The following is a 27,665-nucleotide window of genomic DNA, read 5'->3' on the forward strand; positions in this document are numbered from 1 at the left end:
AAGAATCGAAGAGTAGATAACCGTAGGAACCCAGTCTGCGATTTTCTTGACTTGACGAGTTTTTTTGTTGTTGTTTTTTATTCCCCCGATTAAAAACTGCGGTTTGATCGATGCATCATACCAAATAAATCGCACCGTCAAACCCAATTTTACGAGCATTGTGGAAGTTGGTTTTTCAATCGGAAGCCGAAGGGAGAAACTAAAACCGTCTTCGCCATGGATATCACTATACGGTTACTTAACACTGGAGCAACCCCAGCGCTGAGCCACTGTGAATTACTTCAGAAATGCGTTCTTTAAGACATATTACGCAAAAGTTGCGCTCAGTTTATAAAGATCCTGATGAGATCACAAATAATGCCACCCAAATTATGGAAGAAGCAGCGCGAGTTTGGCGCAATCTCGTTAGGAGTCAGCTTCGACGATTAAATAAGCGTCACTGCCTGCGCAGAAATAGACGCAACAAGAGTTATTTGTGAAGAGGGTGGCCTGAAAATCGTAACTATAACAAAGAAGCACCATGCGATGACTTCACAAGGCTTCGTAGAGAAGGTCAGGTGATGGATGATATCGACGTTCTCGTTTTGTTTGGCGGCTCCCGGCTCATCTAACGTCTCTGTGTCGCCCAAACAGAACACAACGCTGCTGTTGAAAAAAACAGAAATCACGCATAAAAAAAAGAATGAGAGAAATGTGAATTTTTTGTTTCATCATCATCATCATCATCATCATCATCATCATCATCATCATCATCATCAGCCTGACTATACCCACTGCAGGGCGAAGGCCTCTCCCATATTTCTCCACTTAACCCGGTTCTGTGCTAGCTGCATCCACTTGACCCCTGCGAACTTCTTTGTTTACCACTTCGCAAATTTCTACTTTATATTTACAAAATGCTAGGGTTTCCGAGCAAGATATCGGTTTCTTAAATTGGCAAAAAACAGGTATTCCAGTATGCCAGCTTTGATATAAATCCTGTTCTTCCTGCCTGGAGAGTGCATTCGAACAACGCCCGCTATCAGAACGATTGGTATTTAAAGTGACCGAAAACTGTGTTTTAAACTGAATTCGCACATTGCGCAGCGCGGTGGCCAAAATGCAAATGACATAAATTGCACTGTTCGTTTCAGGACACCATATTCTGGGTATGTACCGCGACAATAATCCGCTGTGGTTGATCGGCGATGAGTTCATGGGAAGTTTTCAGTGGGAAGTTGCTTGTGAACGCAATTTTTTCGCGTATCGTAAGATTGTACCGTTTTAAATACTTTGTGCGAGAGCAGGAAAAACTTTAAACGCAGTGTTTTGCCATGCATCGGAAGCTTAGACCATTCTCATCAACGTGTTTGGTTTGCATGGTTCTGTAGGGTTGAACGTCGCAAAGCGACTGAGGCTTTGAGAGGCGCTGTAGTGGAGGACTCCAGAAATTTTGACTACCTGGGGTTCTTTAACGTCCACTGACATCGCACAATACACGGACGCCACTCCATTTCGCCTCCATCGAACCCGCTGGCGGTCGGGATCAAACCCGGGTACTCCGGCACAGTAGTCGGGCGTCTTAGCCACTGCACCACCACGGCGGGCACATCAAGGTGTACAGTACATAACAGTATCTGATAGTATTCGATTACCCCACAATTAAAAGTGGTGTCCAAGAAAGCGGAACTTGGTTCGGCAAGAACAATCGTTTCCAAGCTCGATCTGTCATACTTCGGCAACCAAACTCTGAACCTATACACCTGCTCGAAACATTGTGCCTTGTTTTTTGTCACTGCCCTTGTTTGAGCTTGACGTCGGGAATTGCCAGAACTGATTCGTGTGTTCTCTTTTTATTTTTTTTTTCTTGCGGTTGTATCAGTAATATCAAGCTCCTATTCCTTTTTTTTTTTTCTCTTCCTCGTGCAACAGCATGTTTCCGCCGGTGCAAGCCATGACACGAAACGCAAAGAGGCCGTGCTACAGCCTTGCATTGTGTTCCATTCTTCCTGCTTACGACCACACACTTCACGCTTTTAAATCGAATCGGCGGAAGTTCTTTGTCCTCTTCTCTTCGTGGGCTGTGCATAGGACGAAACGCAGGGGCGGATGTAGGCATCACGCCGAAACCGACCCATTTAGGACGACCCGCTCACGTAGATACACGGTGGCGCAGCTTCGCCGTCAGGCGATGGCATCGGGCGGAGGGGCTCCAACCGCAATCGCTGCCACGATCTCGCGTTGAGATGTGGGACGGTGTTAAACGACGCTGAAAACGTGGTGAAGTCAGGTTCCGCGAAAACTATACTTTATCTAAAGAGAACCACGTCCGCATACTTCTGTCTTCAGTCTGGAGCACTGCGCACGTCTTAAGTGCGTAAAGTGTGGTCTACGAGGGCTCGAAGATGTCTCCTGCTCCGCACGTAAGGGCGGGTGCCCCCACCGCATCTTTTTCCGGCTGCCCGTCGACGTCGTTCAGACAGTGTGAAGCCATTCCATTCTTCTGACTAGTACGTCTACGATTCGACGAGCTCTCTCCAAACGACGGTAAACCCCGCCGGGGTGGCGCAGTGGTTACGGCGCTCGACTACTGTTCTCAAGGACGTGGGATCGAATCCCGGCCACGGCGGCCGCTTTTCGATGGAGGCGAAAGGCAAGGCGCCCGTGTGCTGTGCGATGTCAGTGCACGTTAAAGAACCCCAGGTGGTCGAAATTTTCGGAGTCCTCCACTACGGCGTCTCTCATAGCCTGAGTTGCTTTGGGACGTTAAACCCAACAAACCAAACCAAACCAAACCTAACGACGGCAAGTCCTTCGGGAAACAAGCCTGTTGGGAACGGCACCAGGATGGCGTGGCATATACTATAACTTTCCCAGGAGCGCATTCACGCTGGTAGAGACGGCCCAGAGGGCAAGCCGCAAAGAAAGATCAGTTTCACTGACCCTGGACCTCGTTGTGCGCGAGCATTCGAGGGCCGTGGACGTCGACACAAGTTTAGAAGCGACCGGGCTTGGCAGACCTCAGCGTTCAACACCGCGGAGACGTAGCATGGGCGGCCGTCTTAATGATCTTTTGTGCTGCAGAATATGGCAGCGTTCCGAGCTGGAGACGGTGGCGGACCTTATCGGCTGCCGTTTCAAGGAAGGGCCAAGAGGTGATCGCCAGGGTCCGTGCGGATACAACGCCTGAATCCGGTCGTTAAAGCGCCCGATAGCCTGGGAGTGCCCCATGCGCCGCGCACGCTCGTGTATACAGTCAGTGCGCCGGCTCCGTTCCGGTCCTTGACTCGCGCGTGTAGTACAACCCTGGTTTCTGCGCAACGAGCGGTCTATTGTCTGTGCATAAAGTGGCGCTCGCGTTTCGGGTGCTTACAGGGCCGTGCGAATTGCGGCAGGTAAGGTTGCAGCAATCCCTCCTGCAAAGAACAGAAACAGCTGAAAGAGGTCGTACAACTCACGCTTTTGTGAAGTCGTTAGGTATAGGGAAGCCGGAAACGCGTGTACTGATACACTGCGTTTTCGGAGTGCCTCTTTCCTGAAAGGCTGGTAGCCTAGCCAGCGTAGCAGCCAGAAAGGAGGTAGTTGGTGTAATTTTGCCAGCGCGGTATAAAGCTGAGCCAGTTCACAGGCGACAGAGATGCTCTAAAACGTTCCCATGCCACAGCACCGCCATTCTCATACACCCCGTTTCCGATAAATGAGAAAGCGGTTTTGTTTTGTGCAGGTCCATGTAAATCAGTAAATTGCCATGACACATGGGAGTCGTTGCATAGAACGAGCGAAAAAGACGCAGTTCTCATAACAAAGTAAAGCCAACAAAGTAAAGTATCTGCGCTTATCACGTATGAATAGGCATCTCAACGAAAGTGCGTCGGAGAGCGTTCTTTTTTTTTTTTTTTTTGCGTTGCGGTTTCGTGCAGACGAACTGAACTGAAATAGTAATCCTTTCGGGCCCATGGCCACTCAGTTTCACTGTCCTCTCAATTTATGTCACGGCTTGATTATAAGACGGCCTAGACTATAGTGTGAAGGCAAGAGTAAGTGACTCTGACTCAGAATCCCAGTGGCTCCTAAACACACGTGCGAAAAACAAAAATGCTTCCGTCTATAACAAGTCCAACAAAATCTAAACAATAAAAGAATTTCAGTCACATATATGCTTATGTCAAACTAGACTTCCGCAGGAAAGCGTTTATTACTATGAGATTATGACTGCATTGGAAGCCTCCCTCATCTTACGGGGGTTTCCATGAAAGCCCCTGCGTTCTATAGATCCATTTCATCCTCTACTTTCACGCCTTCTACTTCTTGTCCTCCTCTCACAAGCTCACCGATGTATCATTGTCATACATTCTTTCTTTCCAGTTTACTCAAGCTGAAAACGACGTGACGGAGTGCCGCGCATTTATTCAGCTCGTTCTTTCTTGGGGAAGGGGGAGCTCCAATGTATATTTTTCTCCTTCGTCTGCTATTTATTGATATCACGCTAATTCCCCTCCCCCGAGAACTGCCAGATATACACCACCTCAAGCATACTCTATATGCCGACAACCTCACGCTTTGGACCACCCACGATAGTGAGGGTGACATAAAAGACATCTTACAGAAAGCAGCCGCCCTTATCAAAAACTAAGAATGGAGCATCGGACAGCGCTGCTTCCCAGAGAAGCCCTAACTGCTCCTGACCCGCCCCATGAATCGCCACTTCCTCCGCTCCCCCACTACCATGCAAGTGAATGGGGACCCAGCACCGGAGGTAAACCCTCCGCGGAAAGTGGCCACATATCCAGACCGGTGTTAATAATACCACGAATCATAAGAAACTCAGGCAGGTTGCAGGCGCGATATCGCACCTCATCCGCAGTTTCGGGTCGCCATATGGGCATAAAGAAGCGCAGCCTTTGTCGCCTCGTTGATGCCTTCGTCCTAGGCAGTGCGTTTTACACTAATCTATGCCTGCATATATCCAAACACCACATAACGTTTTGACTGCCTTAATTTGCAAGGCATGCAAGGTCGCGCTTCGCGCTTATCCTCAACACACCCACAGACACGTTGCTATCGTGACCTCCAAAGCACGACTTGGGAGCTCGTGGAAGCCCACTGACAGGCTTAATACATCAGACTCGCACAAACCTCCACTGACGGTATATCCTATAGGCTCCTTTTGGAATCAGGATACTGCTAACAAACCAACCCTTATCCTCATCCCCCGACACATCCATCTATAACTGCTTACCAAAGCACTCCCTAAATATATGTACCGATCGCATACCGTGACCAGCGCCGCAGAGCTGGTGCAAAGACACTCCGCCGGTATTACGGCTTTGAGCCGGACGCCGTATGGGTGTACGCTTCATGCATGGGTGATGAGCGACCGCATACATCATAAAGATCCCTCCTCATCCCCCTGTCATCACACTCCCTCCCCTCCCAGACACTTCCCCAGAGGATGCATGAGGAAGCCGCCATTGCAATATCCATAACCCGCTGAGCAGCTCAGTATAATTAACGGATTCGAAAACTGCGATTCTAAATTATGCTCGAGACTGAGTTCATTTCCTTGACTTTTGCACATTGGGCTCGCCAATTGCACCCCCGGCACACCCGCCTTGTGGGGGTAATATGGATACATGCGCACTCCGGAAATTTTGGAAACGAGGCCGCCATGCTTTTAGCCCGACGTTCTTTAAAACGGGTTCAGGTGTCTTCAGATCCGGGATTCACACTATAACGCGCTTTCGGGCAATGCGGGGTAATTTTCTAATAATGAATAAAGAACAAAGAGCGCATGCACTTATTCAGCGACCTGACACAGGCCTACAGAGTCTCACGCCAGATCTACCCCTCTCCCTTCCCTTGATAACAAACACGAAACACATGGCGCAGGCTACAGACGCACATTCCTCTATCATCCATTGTCCTATCCCACTACCATCCTTTTTTCCCACTCCTGCCTGTACATTATGTCCAAAACCCTTCGCCTCTTCCCTCTTCATCGTTTCCCTCCGCTCCGCGGACCCTTCTTCGCGGGGCCTACAGTGCCTCAAGACCTGAGAGGACTATGCAACCTGCTGCGTTTCTGAGGGCCCGGCAGCACAGACCATCGTCACCGGCCGGACGGCTAGTGTTGTGAACTTTAGAGTCGAGCGGGGACGCGGGAGCCTGCGTGCCCCGAATTCCATATAATGAAATTTTTCTGTCTGTCTGTCCCATTATTTCGAGATCACGTGGATGAGGTGAGCAACCTACTCTCTAACCAGTACGTATACTGTGCTCAACGATTTTCGCTTCTATGGACAATGGTGCCCCTTATTACCATCCAGGTGTGCTTGTGCGCGGACCGTATATGTAGGTGTGGCGTCCATGCATGAACGGACATATGGACAATATGTCCAGACTGTCGAGAGTGAAAATGTGTTAGTATAATACACTTCTTAATTAAAAACAAGCAAACGAGCACAAGCACATATCCTGATGACTTCACTACAAATTTAAACATATCCAAGCGCCGCGCTTTGATCAATGTAATCAAAGTTCACGTCCGACTCAACACGCAATATTGTTTCCCACGAGCAGCTAGCGGTGTACGCAGTAGAGGACGCAAGACCCGGCAAACCGTTCTGTCATCGAACGGAGCGCACATGTGAGTGGTGTCAACGGTGCCGCGAATTGGTCGTCAGGAGCAGAGAGCGGACGGCCTGATTAAAAGGTGGAGCAGGCAAGGACAACCGCCCCTGCCGCGACTCCTATAAACCCGAGGAAGGGGGTGGGGGCACAAAACTCACCGCGAACGTAGCCACCTTACAGCCTCAATGGAACGAAAGACGGTGGGTAATCACGACGAGACGGCGATGTCGCGGCTGCACCACCAGAGATGTACGTGCGTGTGCGCGTGCGCCGCAAACAAGGACATATAATCCGTCTTAGCCATCATCGGCAGCCCATCAAGGCCTGTCTCCTCACGGCGTCACTGCCGAGACATTGGCAGGGTCGCGAGATCAGAATGAGGAGCGAAACAATGGTTCTCCGAGCTGGGCGAGGCGGCGGACGGAGCACTTGCTCGGCGACGTATCAAGGTTCTCTTGCCCGCGGACCTCTAAAATCGAGATGCAAGCTGAAAAGCGTGTTCCGGAGAATGACAACGGTTTTCTCTCTCTCTCTCTCTCTCTCTCTCTCTCTCTCTCTCTCTCTCTCTCTCTCTCTCTCTCTCTCTCTCTCTCTCTCTCTCTCTCTCTCTCTCTCTCTTCAGACGCTTACTTAGTGGTGAAAGACAACCGAGAGATGACGCGAACAGGTATCGGGCTTCACAAATCAGAAGGGAAAAAAAAAAAAATAGCGCCTTGAAGGAAGCGAAAGCGGCATGTCTGACGACGCGTCAGATTCGGAGAGCAGCGAGGGTCAAACACACAAGGCGCGCAAGCTGCGCCGAAGCACGAGTCGCATAAATATTCATCCCCTGCGTGTACGTTTCTTAGCTACCGGTGTCCACGAACGGCACCTACCTTTATTTGCGAGATGACAGTGACGACAGCGCCACCAACGTAAACGGCAATTACGATCACGGGCATCCGAAACGCTATTTGCCCTTGACACCAGCCTTCCTGATAGAGCTCTTGCGACGACCTCAGTTGTCAGGATGACGACTGTCGATGCTGTAGACGCTGTAGGCCTGGTTAAAGTGTAGCAGCATGCTGGCACTTTCTGTAGCATCGAAGATTTGATAACTTCGAGGACGTTAGATTCAAGTAAATTTCTCGTTAATGGATGGATCAGTGCCAACGAAAACAAAAACACGATGATGTAGCGAAAACGCTAGAGCGTAAATTTCTTACTAAGCTGCATAATTCCAGTTCAAAATTTATGTACGAGCGCATACAAACAAACAAAAAATGCACCCGTTGCCATGTATATGACTACGGCGAAAGCCAACGCAAGCACCTCGAGCAAAAATATTACACAAAACGCAAGTCAAACCAGCAACTATTCTGGGCGCTTCATCTGTAGGGACTAAAGAGTGGACTGCTTACTTCGCCATGTATACTTGCGAACGTACTTCAGCATAGCACCTTATCTGGGTAAATGCCCTAGTGGCAGCCGCTGTTTTAAAGAAACAGCTACTTCTTTACTGATGCATGGATACATTTAAGTTTTTACACTTTTATACTCTTATTTTTCACAGTACAGCTTACGTCCGATGGTCTCCAAATTCTTGCATATTCATAAACAGTAAAAGCTCTGAAGCGTGGGTAAACACAGTTCGTTGTAAACAGTCCCATTTATACTTCACTTCTGAGCGCAATGATTGGCTACATCCTGAAACAATTACATCGAAGGTTTGGTTCACTTAACTCACTTGAATCAATACTGCACACAAATATCAGCTTCAACGTCGTGCAAACAAAAATAATCTTACGAGGAAGAAGCGTACATTCAGTGACCCCTGGAATTAGTTTCGTTTGTTCTCAGCATTTGCTGTCATAACACGCAAAGTATTTATCGCTTATGCGCGCCACGTTAATTGAAAACAGATCTATTACATCTACATAGGGGACCCAATAACTGATCTTTACGATAACTCGTGCAGGTTACATAAGCGTACATTCAGTGACCCCCGGAATTCATTTCGTTTGTTCTCAGCATTTGCTGTCATAACACGCAAAGTATTTTATCGCTTATGCGCGCCACGTTAATTGAAAACAGATCTATTACATCTACATAGGGGACCCAATAACTGATCTTTACGATAACTCGTGCAGGTTACATCGTGTACTCTATGTTCTGTTAGCAATGAACCACTACTACAGGAAACACTGTGTAGCCTGCAACTGACAACTGACGTGAAGCTTTACCTATACATCGGCCTTTCCACTGTAGCGACTAAAGGCGGAAAACAAGCCATCTCGCCATTAACACCGCTTTCACCTGCAATGTAAATTCGGTCGATTACTGAAGAAGGGTACGTAACAAAGCAGACGAACTGATAAATGTCAAGACAGCTTCTCGGCACAGCCCTGCTGCAAAGCAGGACAGTTATGTGCGTTTTGTATTCGTGGTTTTGACAATGTCCCTTAAGAGTGGGCATGTCATCATCGTTTTGCATTATGATACGAAAAACAAGAAATATTGAGTGCGAGATATGAAAATGAGTAATCAACGACAAGAAAGCTCGGAAGGTTATGGTTTTTTTTTTTTCGCATGTTTTTTTCTTGTCATTGATTTTGCTATCCTGCCTTGAGTGGTGAGGCGCGACTCGAATTAACCAGGGGTATTGCAACCATGCTTTCTCCAGATCTCCTGCACTTCCCCACGTCCCTGCAGGTTGGGCTACGTCACAAGACTGAAGGAAGCTATGAGGAGAAGCCAGCTTTGCAAACACGATCTTGATCGGGAACTTGGTCGGAGCGGTGAGAAACGCGATTGTCTTGTCCAACTCAGGTAGGCAGCGTATAAGCTTCGGGAGAAACCTCCACGGCTTGCTTGGGGGTGTCAAGGAGCTGCCCCGTATAGCCGTCGGCGCCGAGGCGTGGGCAATATCGCGGGCACGGTGCCAGAAACATGCGCGAAAGGCGTCTGGGTACGCGCTTTTTAAAAAGCAAGCCAGGAGGCGGACACGCCGCATAATCGTGCCACTCCGCTTTTAACGTCGCGGCGAAAATGCTTAATGGTGAAAGCCTCGTCATTGTTCTTCCTTTCGAGGCACTAGGCACGCGCTCGCAAACAGCCACACAGGCAAACACCGCTCCCTCGCGCAGCTCCTCCTCTGCGGTGACAGCGAGACGTTGTGGCATTTGATTTATTTGCCTTCGATTGTCTTCTTCTTCCTCGTCTCTTTATGCCCTACCTTGAGCAGGCAGGCTTCTCGGTAGACACTGGCAGCGAGCAGAAAAGTCGCCACGGAATAAACAATAATTACCGAGACAAATCGCCTGGGCGCCGGTCACCTGCTTGCCTCGCCACAATAGTTCTTCGCATGAGCTGTTTTGCGACAGCGAGCGATAAGTGAGGTAAAAACATTTGCCTGTCGTCATCTAACACGTACGTGGAGCACGTAGGGAGAGCATGTTGACAAAGGAAGCAACTTAGTGCATGCGCCTAATGCGTCGAGACATCAGGAGCCGAAGCACTTATCAAACAGCGAACCACGAAGCACCGGGTTAGTCTCGTTAGTAACAACGAAGACCGCTTTTGACTACCCGAGAGCACTATGCCGCCAGTTGGAGTTTGTCCAGCGTACACCCGAAGAGTTCCCGATAAACTTGCCAAACGGCGTCTTGCACGACGTCGAACACGCGTATATGCGTAGTAAATATCAACGTCGTCTATAAACTGGAGCCTTGCCTTTTGTGCTGGGAGAACTTCAATTTAATCCTCTTAACGTTTCATCCACGAAGGTCCGCGATGTGAAGAATTGAGCCCTCAATCACGTCCATTGTGTGTCCCAACTAAGTCGCCTCGAGCAACACTCAAACGTGGGTGGATCTGCTTGAGACAACAGAAAAGTGCCCGTTGTGCTCACCGAATCTCGAAAAGACTCGCGAACACTGAACTCGAATACACTGCTCGCGCCGCCTACCGCTGCGTGATCAGGTGGTTAGCTGCTGGTTAATTTGCAAGGTGAAGTATCCTGATAGTTACGCCAGAGTCCTAGGTTTTAATTTCGCAGCAGCCAAGCTGCCTATTCCTTTAACGGGGAACGAAAAAGGAGGCCACATTAATTCATTTTTACGTGCGTTCCTCGTTGTGAATTGCTAGGACCAGCTGCGCGTGTCATTTTCTTAAAACAGTGTAAAGGGTTTCGGTTATTCTGCTTTCTGCAAGGGAAAAGGCGCGGTAACTGTCTCACTTGTTTTCTGTGGACACCTCAACCGCGCCGTAAGGGAAGGGAGGAAGGTGGGCGTGAAAGTGGAAAGAGAGAAAGGGGACAAGCCATTTTAGAAATTTTAGGAATTAAGAAAAAACAGATTTGCACGCAGATATATACATGGTCGGAAAGCACTCGAACTAACTGCTTCTGCTGCATTCTTGTAATGCCTACGTCGAGTCGTGGCCGCGTACTATTCAGCGCCGTTCAGTATTTCAATACCGTCGCTGTTACAGCTGGTTAAGCCGAGCTATAGGGCATGACGAAAGATGTAGGAAGCGTATTGCGAGAAATACGCCACAGCAGAAGACTGTACTTGACAGCAGCTTGCAATGTCCGCAGCCATTGCATGCTTATATCTTTCTTTATGCTTTAATCTTACTAATTGAGGATTAATTTTCCGCGTTAATTTCAGCAAAGGTTGGTCTGCATGAAGGTACGCCTGTCATGGTCCTTACCGTATGTTTCGAACAACGAGCGCATAACCAATCTTCAACTCAATGAGTACTAAACATGTGATCGCACAGAACACAGTTTTTAGTACTAAGGAAATTATTATAGTATATCTTGCAGCGCAACGGCTTTCAAATGCAGGCCAGTTAGTTTTGTGATTGCAGTGTTTTCTAGAATATACACAGGATTTTTAGCGAACCTGTAACTCGACATTCTATATTGCGAGAGAATAGGAAGAAGTTAGAAGTGATCAACGCGGTGGAACCAAATGTGGAGCGAACGCTTTCGCTGCGAGCGCTGTATCGAACACAACCAGCGTTTTTTTTTTTTTTTTGAACGCATCTAAGTTCGCCAACGTTCTATAGGCACTTCCATGCCCTGCGAATGCGATGCCGACAGACGCTGTCCTGCTCCACTCGGCCAGCTCTCCGCGGCGGCGCGCGCATACGCAGTGCGGAAATGCTCTTCTTCTCTCCACGCTGGCGGGGGCATCTGCTTGGATACCGGTAAAGCCCCTGAATGAACTTTAGATACCACTACTATCTTCTCTGTAGTGAGCGTAGCAGTGGAACACTTGTCCAGGAACGGAGCAACTGGTTGCCATGGTAACGACACATGCGCACTGCCGCTCTTTTTCAGGCACCGCGAAATGCGCGAATGGTAGTGTAGTGTAGCTGTAGTGTAGAAGGATAGCGTAGTCACCACAGCAGGTATTGTTGTTGCGATTGTAGGAAGAAGGAAAATAAAATGTGCTACTGGCTCTGTTGCTGAGCCACCTCCGCTGCCTCGTGCGGACAGATGATAAAATAGAGAATAAAGAAAGAAGAGGGAGGGAGACGCGCGTCGCAACATCCGTCATCCGCCACCGAAGCGGTGGCGGGTGCAATGACGGCCTACAACATGTAGAACCGCCGGTGGCAAACAAGACCCCGCCGCAAACGGCAGGAGCCTACCATCCCCAGCACCGTATAGGGCCTGGAGCAGTCCCAGCCCTTCGCAGGTATCACGCTCACTGCTCCGGTAGTAGTTTGAGGTGTCTACTTGGAAATGATTGCGACCACAACTGAAGCGCCATCGTTGGGTGTGGCGCGGAAGCTGTTGTTCCAAACTCGTCGCTCTAAATCTCGTTCGGTGCCTTTCGGTGTTGGCTCGACGTCACCTCACGATTGCCGGCAGAAAGAGCTAAAATCATTTCATGCTTAAAAACGTCCAGCCATTTATCTTGGATGCAACAACAGGCTGCAGTGAGTGTTACTACATGCTCTCGCTTTCAGCCTTGGACATAGAACCGGACTACACAAATAACTACCTCACTTGGCAAACGCTAGTTCACGTATGCATACTGTCAACTCCTAGAGAAAATACTGAAGTGGCCTCGAAACATCGGGACCTTTTGGAAAAGTTAAGCTCATCAGGTTACGTTTCACCGTTTATAGCGTCGCATCTCAGACTGTATTGCATCGCAAATGCGACGCATTTGAAACGTTTTGCGGTTAACGTTCACTGGAAATCAATTCGACTGCAGTTGCGGCAACACAACGGGCATGTGTCGTTTTCATTTTTTCTTTTTTCGCGGAGTCATTCGATGGGATATCTACCGACACACTTCAGCCCTCCGTATTCGTTCCTAATGCAAGACAAATGCGAACGTTCTTTCCCAACCTGCCGATTGTGTGACACGTTTGCACAAGGGATGCGCGCGTAAACGCTTATCCCATAACGTTTCTTTGTGCGAGGAGAGCGCGCACAATATGTCGCCACCATGCGGCTGGATGTAACCTTGACCAGGTCCGCGATGCACGATAGCGATGAATGAAGCGTATACACTAAGAAAAATAAAGGAAAATAAAAGCACAGTGGACATAGAAAACGGGGCTGGGCGACACGCGAGCGTCGCTATAAGGCTGTAATTCGTCGTAACCATATCAAATCGGAAACACGTTTCGCGGTGGCAAAGGTGGTGGTAAAGCGTCCTCGCGACGTGAGATGCTCGGCTGCGGCCGACGTCCAGCCCGTGTGCTGAATGACCTGCGTTCAGACAGGCGTGTGGTGAAAGCAGCGCGTGGTGTTGAGCTGAGAATGCAGCCGATGGTGCGGGGTGGATTGTAGAACTTCCCTCTTTTGCACACACAGGCGATCCGTCAAAATTTGACGTTGAAAGCTTGTCTCTAGAAGTAAAAAAATACAAAAAATTAATCGTTTGATGGCATCACTTAAACAAGGGTATATATATTGTTACGTGGCAGCCAGCCGGTGAACACAGGAGAAAGAGAACGGAGAGATGATGTTCAATGACAGTGAGATGACGTTTAATGAATTGTTGGCAGGCCTAGCGCGAGCGCTCCTGCCCGCGCCATTGCCCGCTTCTTCCTCCTTGCGCATCCGTAACATGACCCGGGGCTACCGAGCGATCGTCCCGATCGTGGACGAGGAAGTTTACTGATGTTGATGAGTCCGTGGCATGATGATGAGCGTGTCTGGATGCATGAAGAAGAAGAAGATAGAATAGAACGGCTTGCCGGCACGATGATTCCGGATGAACCTTGGTCCAGGACACTCTCGGACCACACGTTGCCACGACTCGATGGCGGAGGCCAAGGCACGCACCGCATGGCATGGGCAGAGGTCATGTGTTCATGTGTGGCGGCGTCTTGGGTCGGTGGGGTCTCAGGTCGGCAAATTGGGTCAGTAGGATCAGATGGCCATCGGCTCTCTCGCTGTGTATGGTCGTGTAGATGACGTCTCGGGTCAGTCTCCTTCGTCGTGTCTTGTGGTCGGGGCGGGGGGACGGGGCGGGGGGACGGGGCGGAGGAACGGCAATGTCTTGCTGGATCCGGCAGGCTGGAGAACAGCCATGCGATGTCTTCTAACATTCAGCCGACGGAGCAAGAAGTCGCAGGGCGCCAAAGCTCCGGACCAGGATGAGGGGGTGATGATGAAGAACCCAGCACCTCCACCAAATGTTACGTGGCGGCCAGCCGGTGAACACAGGAGGAAGAGAATGGAGAGATGATGTTCAATGAGAGTGAGATGACGTTTAATGAATTGTTGGCGGGCCTAGCGCGAGCGCTCCTGCCCGCGCCACTGCCCGCTTCTTCCTCCAAAGTGATGGGGCGAGGCTTATGTTCGACTCGCCCCTTCCTCCTTCCGTCCTTGAAAGCCCCGCACTTTGACATATACAACAAGTACCGCTTAAAAGCACTCCTTCAAAAGTCACAAGCTCATGTGTTATAGAATGGTGTACGATAGCTCCTCTCACTTGCGATGCTAGAAGGAAGAGGAAAATGGCCCGTAGCATTTCGCATCACTAATAACCCAGATACAATCACAAATATAATTACAAAAATGTACAAATTTTTTCTCGCCGACAAGCATCGGGCATCCGGCAGCTAGCGTGCCCCGCGAGTGTTTGATTCATCGTCACTGGGAGTGACCAACGCCCATTCGGAACAGCAGTTCCAAATGTTTTGCGTCAGTCTGCAGGCGCGATTATTTCCGCTCTCCGGGTGTTCTTTTACCACGTTCCGACGAGGAAGCAGCACCCGTCATCGCTCTTGGTTTTGCCAAGGAGAAACCAGTTTCCAGATCTCAGAGCTCGATGAAAGAAGAGAAAACAAAATGGAGTAACAGAGAGCTAGAAAAGACAGTTCAAAAACAATGGCCGTCGGCGTCGCGTAGGTGTGACAGCCGGCGCGCGCCACTGAAGCGGCGCGGATCTCTCTCCGGGGAAACCCGCCCCTGGTGCGCGCGGGGAAACGCCCGCGTTTTACGGTTCCGAGAGCAGCAGCCACAGCCGCAGCGACACGCGGTTTGCACGCACGACAACCGCGCCGCGGAAGTTGGGCACAACGAAAAGGAAATCAGCGATGCTGACCCATTTGATACAACCGCGAGCCTCGGCGGTGCGTACTGACCTTATGCGTGTACACAGTGCATGATAGGTCCGGCGTTGCTACGCACACGTGGCCCTAATTGACCCCACTCGATCCGAGGCTTCCAAACAAATCGCCGCGCTCTCCACAGCCTTGTGTAGCGGAAGAAAAGTGCCCAGCCAGGCGAGAACTTGAAGAACGGACTGTGTGGCCGAACTGGATCAACTGGTCAAGATAGGATATATACGGTGCCAGAACGCATGCATAATCGAGTTGCTTGATGATGTCCGCTATTGAAGTTGTTGTGGCATGCACTGTAGCACGACTAAGCGGAATGCCCCCATATTGGCGTGATACACTGTGCCGTGGTTGCGAAAGGCGACCGAGGGAAAGCAGCACAAATTTACACCGTTACTCACGCGCCTAGCAAGATTTGGATCTCCTTGTCGGGACAAGCATTGCACAAAGCCAGCACTAACCCAGGCTTTCTGGATAGCGAAAGGATGGAGCTTGGTCGCAAGCGGTGGGTGTAACCGTAGGACCGCACTCTGTCACTGGAAGAAATGTCCGACGAGTTGCAATGGATATTCTCAGATATATGGGTCACTGAGTTTACGGTACATACTCTCAGAGCTTAGGTATTTGGACTCAAGTATGTGCTGGCATAAATGAGCCCAAATAATTAACCGCTCGTGTCACGGCCACTTTTAATAAACAGGCGATCAGCACTGACGCCTACATGAAAACAACTTTCAGGCATTCCATTCCTCCTATTAAGGCGAACGCCTTTATTGGCTCATACTCTCGGAGTCCGTCCGGTCACACTATAGCTGACAATCAAATGACATCATCACCCGAAACCGAAACTAATTTTTATTTTTATTGCCTGCTTAGACTTATACTAGTCATAATTCTCCCTGTCTACCATGAGGAAGATAGTGAAAAACAAATAAGCAAATCCATGTCTCCACCGGGAATCGAACCCCCATCCCTTGGATCCCCAGCCTAGCGCTTCATAACAAACTGCGCCACGCCCGGGATCGTGAAACGCACTTCATAATTCTCCTAGTCCATCGTGAGGATGATGGTAGCGATGACAATGATGCTGTAATTAGTGATAATGAAAATGATGACAGTAGCAATGATAATGACGGTGCATTTAGTTGATAATGACAATGAGCGCCAACATGATGCAATGCTTAGGCTTTCGCATTTCTACAGTGTAGATTTCACAGTGCTCTCGGAAATTTTTTTGTGGATGTCACCCAAACGTAACCTGCTCAGTTTAACGCCCCTGCTTTTCTCCGGGCAATAGCCCGGCTCTCTCTCGAAGCAGATTGCTGCAACTGGAGGTATGTGCACGACACGCCGACGAGCCCCGTGTGCGTCTGTGCTGCTTCGGAATAGACTCGAAATGCTCGAGTCCGTGGCTGTCTTATTCTGCATCCGCACATGAGGCGTCTTCTCTAACAGCGTGGATTTCCCGGGATTCACAATCACGACAGCAGCTCTACAAGAACTTGTGTTTCTTTTAAAATTTTTCGCCATAAAGACGTACCCACGTGAGTTGCATAACCGTTTTGCAAAGTGCTTCCCGAGGCACTCGACGCATTGCACCGCTCGTTGGTCAATCAGCGCCAAGGCCTGGCGACTCATTAAACCGAAAAATGAGCTCCTTTCTGGCTTCTCTTTCATTTGAAACCTTCTGGCGGTTGTCCGATACGGAAAATCCGTTTCACTGGCATCCAAGGCTGACCGAGGCATTTTGTCCTTAGTCACTCCCGGCCCTTCATCACGTACAATAAATCAACAAGCTCCCCTGTTTGATTCGTTGCTTTCTCTATCTCTAGAAATGGTCGCTGCTGTTTCTGACCAAACACCGCTAACTATAACATGGTAATCTTAACTCAGACAGGTGCTGCAGAAACACAACGAAAGTAGGTATGAGCAGTGCTTCGAATGCGGATGTTCAGCTGACCTTTCAGTCCTCGCATTGGCCAGTATATACGTCGCACAGGCGGTCACTTCCCTCGTCTTCACGCCCGTACAGTGAGCTCAAAGCCCTGCCTGCTTCTTGTGAATATTAAACTGCACGGTAAGCGTCGCTTTCGTGTCGGCCGACCGACACAATAAATTCCTTCTTCTTGTGAGACAGCCTCAGATTATTCGAAGAATGTGGGTACGAAAGATAGTGGGACCAATTTTCCAAATATCACCATGTACTTTCTTCGGTTTTCTTTTGAATCTGAACAGCAATCTAACGCTTTTTCCGAACGAGTTTGTCTCGAAATGAGACCCTGATTATGATTGTACCAGCATGCGTGGACTGTACTTCGACCAAATTAGCCCGTCATAGCGTGAAGTTATCAGTATTAGAAGTTTTCACTTCAACTGAGCACAAGTTTTTGAACATGCAGGTCGTCTCTCGACTTATGTGATATGTAGGGGTGATTAACTTTCGCGTGGCTAACAGGGCGTGAGCAAGAGAGCAAAAATTATAGTAACACGGTGCTGCAGAATGGTCCTTAACTAACAATCAGCACACTCCATATGGTCGCGCAACGCCCGAGCCGCAACGCGCCTTTGAACGCGCAAGACAGCGCTCGACGCCAAAAATACACGCTCCCAGGAAGCACGCAGAAATCTGGAAGCGGGCAGCCGAGTGGACGCTGTCCGCCGCCCGCTAGCCGCACGTCGTTAATCAAACACTCGGCTTCCTACTGACCGCCGCTGACCATAGCGCCTCGCTCCGTGTAGGGTTCGCTAGCGCTTCAGCTTCCTTGGTCCTGCCTTCTTTCTCTCTCTTTATTTCTTTCTTTACTCGGCCGCACACTTGTCCGCTGACAAACGGACCCGCAACTACCGTTCGGTCGTGCGCGCAATATCAGATGAGCTCACGTCGTCACCGCTGCCAGCACGCATATGCCGACGGTGCCGGATGCATTTCCATCCACGTCGGGGAAGCTCTGCCGGGAACCAGTTCTCTTTTTCTCTTTTCCACGGAAAAGAAAGACACGAAGCGATCTTCTCTTTCTCTATTTTTCTGTCCATGTTCTGCGAAATTGCGTTGCGCGTTCGGATGCCGGAATACGGTGCAGATCCGAACATGATTAAGTCACAGCTGGACGATTCGTTCGATCAGGCCTAAAAACAAAAAAGACAAAAAGAAAAATAGAGAAAGTGAAGGCGTCACTCCTTCCGTCATCTACGTATCGCCCGCTTTACGAATACGGTCCCGGAAGAACCCACCGAATAAGAGCAAACTGGGAAGCTCGTTAAGCGTACGCGAACAGTCATTAACTACAACCGAAGACGCAAAATGGTTGCAGAGTTTAATGCAGATGAAATATTTGAAAAAAAAAAAACTGTCTAGGACAAAGCAAGGACGACATAAAGGTAGATGCATTGCTCCCTTCACCGGTCCGCGCGGCGGCGGCTGCGATGTCCATATGCCACGAATGGGGGCACTATAACAGATTCAGTTCCGGCAGCAGCAGCTACGTACGTACATTCCAGCTAAATTACCTGAATGCTGCTGTATTAAATGAAGCGCTGTACCCGTCGAATAATATCTGAGCTGTATGTGCATGAAGATTGATTCTGCGATCAGGTATGCATATCTGATGTGTCGGTACATTGCTCCGGATGCATAGTGGTGATAAGACATCTATGCGAACTTCCATGACACTGAACTAGCAACGCTAAGAGCCTTGTGGGTAGACTGGCGCAGCGTCGGGGCGTCGAAGCGCAGAATTCAAGATCATACGACTGAATACAGTCATAGCTTTTGCACCTGCATAATTACAGAAATGCATACAACAGTTACAGTTTCACCTTCCTTTGTCATGCACGTCACTCCCTCCACATCACGAGGAAATGACTATCTTAGCTGGGCCGTAAAAATCCAGAAACTGGTCAAAAAGATATCCAGACTGAGGCCAAGCTTCTCAGATAAGCAAAATGGAGCAATTTAGCTGAATATAAAATTGTGTGTTATTTGGGTGGGGATTGCAACCCAAGTATCTCCAGGTTGCGAGACAGGCATGCCACACACAGCCACAGGGGCTTCTTTTTTTTTTTTTTTTCAAGCATGGTATTTAAGCATGGTACCATTTAACGCAAAAGACATTTTGTCGGAACAACTAATTCACACTGTGGGCATCATTTTAGTTTTCTATAAGCTTTGTAGTCCGATTTAAAAAAAAAAAAAAATATCAAGAGATGCATCAAATTATCGAATTGAAGTAAGGTACCGAATGGAATGGGAAGTCAAATAAATTCGCTTTTTCAAGGTATGTTGCAAGACATCCCAAGAATTGCGTCGTTACAGTTGATGAGCTTATGTTGAATTGTTTCAGGAACATCGCAGGGCGGCAGCTCACAAGCGAAATAAAAATGTGTTCTTTTTCTGAAGCAATGTATTCATATGTCGCTCGTATAAGAAAGCCAGAGTGATGATGTTGGCACCGGTATTCCACAGTTTCTTATGCAGGAGTTGCTACTCTGTGGCACTCGTTCAGCAGGAGAAAAAGAGCAGAGCAATTCTCGTTTCTCAACTCACGGGGCAACGTGTCCCTGAGGAAAGGTGCTCAATTTCGAACGCAAAATAATTAAAAATACCCTTGCACTTCCGCCCCGCCGTAGTGGTGCAGTGGTAAGACTCCCGACTAGTGTGCCGGATTACCCGGGTTCGATCCCGACAGCCGGCGATTGCGTTTCGATGGAGGCGAAACGAAGTGGCGTTCGTGTGCTGTGCGATGTCAGTGCACGTTAAAGATCCCCAGGTGGTCGAAATTATTGCGTAGTCCCCAATACGGTACCCCTTTCTCTCTTTCCTCTTTCACTCCCACATTCCTCCCCTCCCTTACTGCGCGGTCCAGATGTCACAGAACAAGTGTGACAGATACTGAGCCTTTCCTTTCCTGTGAAACAATTATTATTATTCAATTATTATTATTATTATTATTATTATTATTATTATTATTATTATTATTATTATTATTATTATTATTATTATTATTATTATTATTATTATTATTATTATTATTATTATTATTATTATTATTATAATTATTATTATTATTATTATTATGCTGGGGCAGGTAGGTGCTAGCCTGCCACCGAATTTTTATCTGTTGTAGGCCGTCATTGCACCCGCCACCGTTTTGGTGGTGGACGACGGCCGTTGTTGCGGCGCGCGTCTTTCTCTCCATCTTCCTTTTCTTCTATATTTTCTCTTCTGTCTGCATAAGGCAGCGAAGGTGGCTCAGCTACAGAGCCAGTAGCAGGCCCGTGCATTTTTTCCTTCTTCCTACAGCCACAACAACAAGAACTTCCCACGCTCCCTCGAGGTATGGAAATTATTGCTACGGGATCTGTGCTGACCCGCTGCCCCTTCCTTGCGAGATCCCCGATGCCCAAACACTTGTATTACCTGACCAGAGATGGAAGAACATTCTCGCATGCATGTGTACGACAAGCATCCATTCTTCTTACCAGGAGGCGATCATATTATTCCAGATCGTTCAAGTCATTAGGCTATTTATTTACTAATATCTCTACTACGACCGCCCCCACTATTCCGTACTGTATACTGCAACTGCTACAAGGAATATGCTTTAGCGTATACAACATTATGTATGCGCTGTAGTCGAAGCCCTGAAAATGCGTCCCGGGTGCAGCATATATGAAAACGTATTAAACTATACCAACCTACATGCCTGCTTCAGAGCCGATGCAAGCTTGTCCTATCCTATTGCAGCACAGTCAAGCGCGCTAAGCGAGTCAATGCCAGTGAGGTTTATCGCATGACTACGCATGAACGATGGCGGATAGCGCAAGCGGCCGCGACACGGCAACGCTGCCTATCTCCAGTAAGTGCACGGCTCAATGAGCCGTCCAAACGGGAAATTCCGCGGCAGCACGGGAAACAATCGACTACGCAAGCGCAGTAACCTTCTACCGTTACACGCCCCGGCGAAAAAAGAAAACCTTACACAAGATGTCGCTCGAGCAACAATTCCTCCGGCACGAGGGCGCGGGCGAAGGAGGTCGAGCAGCGATCGGTCGTCGCCGAGCGACAGGTGGGGACTCAGTTTGACAGTTTAACCGCACGTCGCCACGTGAGCGCGCCCGACCATTACAAAACGTGGCCCGCGCGGCCGCTCGCCTCGCAGATCGCGAACTGTGAATTTTACGAGACTTCAAGGCAGACTGTTTATCGGACTGTCTATCGGACTGCGCGATTGCCACACTCCTAAGCATTAAATGAAACATTCGAAATCCCGTAAAAAAAAGAATAATAATAAAATAAAAAATAGACCAACAAATACGCAAGCTATTTATAATAACCACTCAAAAAAGAGAGCACAAGACGTGAATAGCAGTTAAACTGCAAAGTTCTGCGGACCGATCCCGATTCCTCAAGTGGTTTCAAAGTACGGACGAACAAGACAGTAACACTGCCCCTTTTGGCGCCGCAGTGGCTGACTGCGCGCACTAGACTTTGTAAATAGACTGCTGCCTCGGAGCGGCTTCGGCGTCCGTCGAGACACAGCGAATATGGCGGCCGGCTTTCACAACGTATCACGGCCGCTGCAGTCCGGCATAGTAATGAGGGGTTGCGTAAGGCAGGGATCATCGCGGTGCCTGCGTAGAACAGCACGCAGTGCTACTGGATTGCACGCTGCATGCTGGCAGAGAAATGATGATGCTAAATGATACGCGCGGTCGAGGAGCACGCGTCTATCGGAACAGGGCGCGTCTGTCAAAGTTATGGGCTCAGACGACCACGGGACAGTGCACAAACACGACGAAACTGTATGCACCGAGGTGAGGTCAGGACGAGAAGCGACGATCGGCTCGCTTCGATGACGATCGGTTCTTTGAAGGTCGCCATTACGCGATCCGCGTCGCTTGTGGTATACCCCTAGCCACTGCGGTAGAAGTTAATCGTCAATTGAGCTACAGCAACGTTTTGAACGAAGAAGACGCATCAAACTTCATTACTGTTGACGTTCGAAACGTAGTATTATATTTTAATACCTCAGCTTGCTCATGTTTTCTGCAATGACTGCAGTAAAAATGCTATTTTCGGACGGCTAGGTATTCTTTTCATTTCACAATGAAAACAAAATTCGCATGTTCAGGAACATGTCGCTCTGGATATCTTCCGCGGTATCTTCGTTGAGAACATTTAAGTACAAACCAAATTACTCATTTTACTCTTTTTTTTTTGTTTGTTGTTGCTGTCCTCTTACAGTAGGAATAAAGACCTCCCATATCAGCAATAACCACTGTCCAATGAATAAATAAATGTTCCTGTATTTCAGTGGTTTACTGCCGCAAAAGTTCGGCATAGCTCTATCAGCGTAGTAATTAAACGAGAACAGCAAAAGCTACGAGCAATGTATCCTTATCTGAAAGGATCGAGTGCGGGGAAGAGAGTTCGTCCTTGGCAGTACGCTCTTAACCACGTGCGTTGCTCGGGATTGATGAGGCGACATTCAACCATTCCCAACAGGTGTAAGGTGGAGAGGCCTGACTTGAGTAAGTCGACGCCAGGCGAGCTGGATTCCGTTCCGCTCAATGATTGTGCGAACCACTTCCTCGTCGGAAATGGCTCAAGAATCCTCACGCATGAAATGAGGCGCCGTGGAATTGACATTGAAGTGCCTCCCAGTCGGTTTTCTAAGAACAAGGACTTAAAGGCAGCGCGTGTATGGTGGGCGTGCTGTCGACATTCGGAGACTGGTTTTGCATACCAGATGCCTCTACAAACAAATCGATAGTCGGAGAGACGTACAAGCGTGCGGCTCAGCAACCGCCGGCAGACCTTGAGGTGGAGGACGCGCCTCAAGTACAAACGCTCCAAACAAATTTCCAGCTAAACTGTCGAATTTACATGTTCGCGTGGATAAAGAAGAGGAACGCCGCTTTGAGAGGTGTTTTTTTTTTTCCTTTTTTTTTTGGTCAATCGTGTATTCTTTACGTCCTGAGCAGACACTTTGCCACTAGCGCTGGCTGAGGCAGTCGTGCAAAAACCCGGTTCAGCATTATGCGCAATAAACTGGAGTCAAAAAGGAGGCATTTTTCGAACGTACTTTCTTAGTCCTCTAAGTGAGAAGGGGACGGTCATAAATATCAAAGAAGAGTCAATTAGGAAAACAAGAAAACGGTAGCTCGGACTGGGATGCATTAAAAAAGATGCGAACATTTTGCGCGAGCACACAGTTGACGTGCGGAAAAGTCGCTGCTTCTCATAATTTTCATTTTGCACTGTTCCTTCTATGTTTACAGCTGCAGTAATGCATTTAATTTCCTGCAACGTGCCTTCAAAAAAGACAAATATAATTTGATCTTTTTATTATACGAATGTGCGCAAACCAATCTGTCTCACAGTAGCACATATGGAATCGTGTGCCAAATAAGACCGACGGCGTTACAAGTGCAGAGACTACTCGCAGTCACAGCCCACACAATTCCGTTCAGAAAGCGACTGCCAATAGCGAAACGCTGAGGTGTTGCTAGCCTGCTGTCGAAATTCCAACTTTAATGAACGAAAAGGGTCCCGCCGGGGTAGTGCAGTGGTAAGACGCCCGACTACTGTGCCAGAGTTCCCGGGCACGAACCCGACCACGGCGGCTGCGTTTCGATGGAGGCGAGACGAAGTGGCGTCCGTGTGCTGTGCGATTTCAGCGCACGTTAAAGATCCCCAGGTGGTCGATGATGATGAGATCTTTGGGGTATTCTTGGGGCGGGGATACTGGACGCGGGTTATGCCGGCCTATGTCGTGCACTACGGCTCCCCTTTCTCTCTTTCCACTTTCACTTCCACCTTCCTCCCTTCCCTTACGGCGCGGTTCAGGTGTCCATAGAGCAAGTGTGACAGATACTGCGCCTTTCCTTTCCTGTGAGCCAATTATTATATTTCAAAGAACAAAAAGGAAAAAAAACCCGCTAAAAAGGAAGCGACAACAAAAACCATAGTAAGAACGCAAAAAAACAAAAAAAAAAGCGCATAGCAGGCGTCGAGTGACGCGACAGCATTGTTTTGGAATAGTCGCGACGATCCCTCGTGTCTCGCGCAGCGGGGTTGCGTGCCGCCAAAGGGGACCACGCGACCGCTCCCGCGCCAGCAACGCCTCGACACAAGTGGACAAGTATCGACCAAAAAGAACAAAAGTGTAACGGGAAAGGAAAGCGGAAAACGAGGCGAAGTAAAGCGTCCGAAACGAGGCAAAGGGGCCGGGCCAGTGGCACTCACGTGGAGCAGGAGCATCGCCGTAGGGAGCATTTCTCTTTCTGGTCTGTGTGCCGGGCACGGTCTGGCTAGGAAGGCGACGATGCGCGCCGGTTAGATGAGCAGCACGCGGTGGTGGCGGATGTGGTCGTCGGCAAGGGTTGGAGGGGCGCTCTCGTTGCTGCCGCTGAGCGATGTCCGAGCGGCGACTGGACTCGCGCGCTTTTTTCCACAGCGGCGGCGACAGCTCGGAAGGCAGCAGCGCCGCTCGAGTGAGAGAGGGTCCCGAGAAAGGACGATGTGCCGCCGAGAAGAAAGGAGTCGGGCTCTCTGCGGGCCGAAAGAGAAGAGCGAGGCGCCGCCGCCGCCGCGCGAAGTCGTTCATGACACGGCAACGCGAGTGCACGGCGCGAAGGTCGGGTCGGCCGCCCTCGAAGAAGGGATTCCCTCCTCCCCTCTTCCGCCGCCGACAACAACAAGCACTCGTCTACGTCTTCTTCGTTGCCGGGGCCGCTTTGCGAATATGCCCGGAGGAAAAATTCGTATCAATGCTACGGGATTGCCCTACAAGTCGTACAAACGAGATTCGAAGTTCGAAGCTTGCCGCACTTTCCGCCGGATATGCTGCAAAAGTGGCCGCGTCAAGGCGTCGCATGTAGACGCAGTCAGCCTCAACGATCTTAAGCCAACAAAACGTCTAATCCAACAAAATATCGCCTTTGCAAAAGGTCTTCCTTTTGTAAACATACGCTGCTGAATGCAAATCGACTCATTGGGAACTTGACAGCAGCATAAAGGCGACCCCCTGAAAAACTGTATAAACAAGCTCAGAGCAACTTTTTAGTAACAACCATTAACGCGTACGAACATGTCAAGAAAAGTAAGGTAAATACGAAGGGCTTGTAATGTATCGAGAAGTTACACAATATTTTCCATACGAAAGGCACACAAATTTTGCGGGTGACACATTAGCATAGTTAGGCATATAAAACCTACTCAAGAACCACGTACAAATGGTTTGGTCTGGATGAGATTAAGAAACTTCATGTAGTGACTTTGCTGTTAATATTAAAAGTGCATGAAGACTTTTTTTTTTTTTCATCGCGTTCATATTGCACTTACAAACCATGCATGTGAACTCGCCCCATAATAACCTAAGGTAATAAATATGTCGCCTCATCAGTCTCCTCAGGAACCTGTATGAAGGGCAAGAGGCCACAGTCAGAACTGGGCACGGTCTTACTGATTGGTTTCCGATTGAGAAAGGAGTGAGACAAGGCTGCATAATGTCGACCTACCTATTTAACCTATATGCTGAGTGCATCATGAGGAAGGCCGGTCTGGACGAGGCTTCAGCTGGAATGAAGATTGCTGGAAAACGTATCAACAACTTTAGATATGCGGATGATACCACTTTAATGGCAGAAAGTGAAGTGGAACTCAAGAGACTTCTGATGCGCGTACAAGAAGAGAGTGAGAAGTTTGGGCTTAAACTGAACATTAAAAAGACAAAGATCATGGCGTCTTGCCCTATCAAGTCCTGGAGCATCAAGGGACAAGAAGTGGAAGCTGTGACATATTTTCTCTTCTTGGGCTCCAAGATTACCCCGGAAGGAGACTGCAGCCACGAAATTAGGAGACGCCTGCTTCTGGGAAAGAGAGTCATGGCTAGCCTTGACCGCCTAGTAAAGAGCAGATAGATTAGTCTGCCAACCAAGATCCGTATAACTCGTGCTATGGTCTTTCCAGATGTGATGTATGGATGCGAGGGTTGGACTGTAAAGAAGGCTGACCGCCGAAGAATTGACGCGTTTGAATTTTGGTGCTGGCGGAGACTCTTGAGAGTTCCTTGGACTGCCAGAAGATCAAACCAGTCGATATTGCCGACCATAAACCCTGACTGCTCATTGGAGGATCATATTCTAAAGTTAAAGCTCAGCTACTTTGGTCATCTGATGAGAAGAGAGGAGTCGCTGGAGAAAGATTTGATGTTGGGAAAGGTTGAGGGTCACCGAAGAAGGGGTAGGCAGCGAACGCGGTAGTTAGATGGCATTCTCGAGGCGCTGCAGCTGAAGTTATGTGATGTTAGGAAGATAGTGAGAGACCAGAAAGCGTGGCGTGATATGGTCCATAGGGTCACGAAGAGTCAGACACGACTGAACGACTGAACTGAACTGAACTGAACTGAACTGAATATATCGCCACCACTTTTTTTAAAAACTCGGCATGAACGAGTAAACGAAAGTTTTGCAATGGCGAACTTGTGAGGTAGTCAAGAAGTTACGAGGCCACTTAATTATCATTATCAGATGACAGCGCGTTAACTTTCAGTCCGATCTTTACTTTTAATTGCTTCTCTGGACTGCTTATCTTATCATGTTTTATATGTGCTTTGGTACTGATTTTTTTGTTCGTAAAAAATTCCCGATTTAACTTTGCTCGGCAAGCTGCTGGGTAACCTTGTGGTGCTGTTTGATGAGTTTCTCTAAATCATTTTCGTCTTGAAGCAAAAGTTTCACTACGCCATGCATCACACAAGATCAACATATGCTGCAGCTTGACCTTCTAAGTGGTGTGACCTTGACCTGATTAAGCGGATACTCCGAAGGCGGAGCTTGTGCATCCACCTAATTCAAACCGTCAGGCAATGCATAACTATGCTTGACACAGCTTTCACCCTTATCACAAGATTCAAGCCATGCCTAAACCCTTATATTTTGTCCAATCATTTTAGTCATTAGCCATTTTAGTCGTGTCTAGACCTTTTTCCTGCGGCATCCACCATTCGGCCTCTCCCTCGTACCCCCAACATCAGGACAGTGAGATTTCATTCTCTCTACTTTGCCACTTGCCAATGTGACACGAACAGATGCGGTCACAATGTGACATACGACGACGCTGGCTTTTTTATCCCGGGGGGACATCTAATAGTATTTATAGCAGAATGTCAGTGGCATCGGATAACAGCTGCGCCACCAAAACTTGGAGGTTGCTTAAGCGCGTAGCCTTAAGCATGCGACGCGATATGGATATCGCCTTCTCTACGGCACTCATACACGAGATATATATATAGATATTTTATTGGCAACAGGAGATGTCTGCCTGGTGGTGAGCCTAGCATGCCACTCTTGATGAGGATTGAGGGATGAGGGTGACAAAGTGTGGTAGGGGAGGGGGAAATGAATGAGAAAAAAAAATAATCGGTGTCACACACTTTCACACGCACATAATCACACACAGATGAGTTTTAAAGAGT

The 27,665-nt window shown here is 48.7% G+C and overlaps 1 protein-coding gene across 1 annotated transcript in view; it reads right to left on the reverse strand.

Annotated features, from left to right (window-relative positions):
- The window catches only part of LOC146190834 (uncharacterized), a 66,639-nt gene extending 41,965 nt beyond the window's left edge, over positions 1-24,674 (reverse strand). The window contains exon 1 of the mRNA XM_084601208.1: positions 24,434-24,674. Coding sequence (XP_084457334.1) covers positions 24,434-24,463 — 30 coding nt within the window. The 5' untranslated portion in view covers positions 24,464-24,674. The remainder of the gene's footprint in view (positions 1-24,433) is intronic.
- Between the last annotated feature and the right edge of the window lie 2,991 nt (positions 24,675-27,665).

Source organism: Amblyomma maculatum, chromosome 4, assembly GCF_055883805.1.
Source record: "Amblyomma maculatum isolate TAMU_Amacu chromosome 4, ASM5588380v1, whole genome shotgun sequence".
Classification (NCBI taxonomy): Eukaryota; Metazoa; Arthropoda; class Arachnida; order Ixodida; family Ixodidae; genus Amblyomma; species Amblyomma maculatum.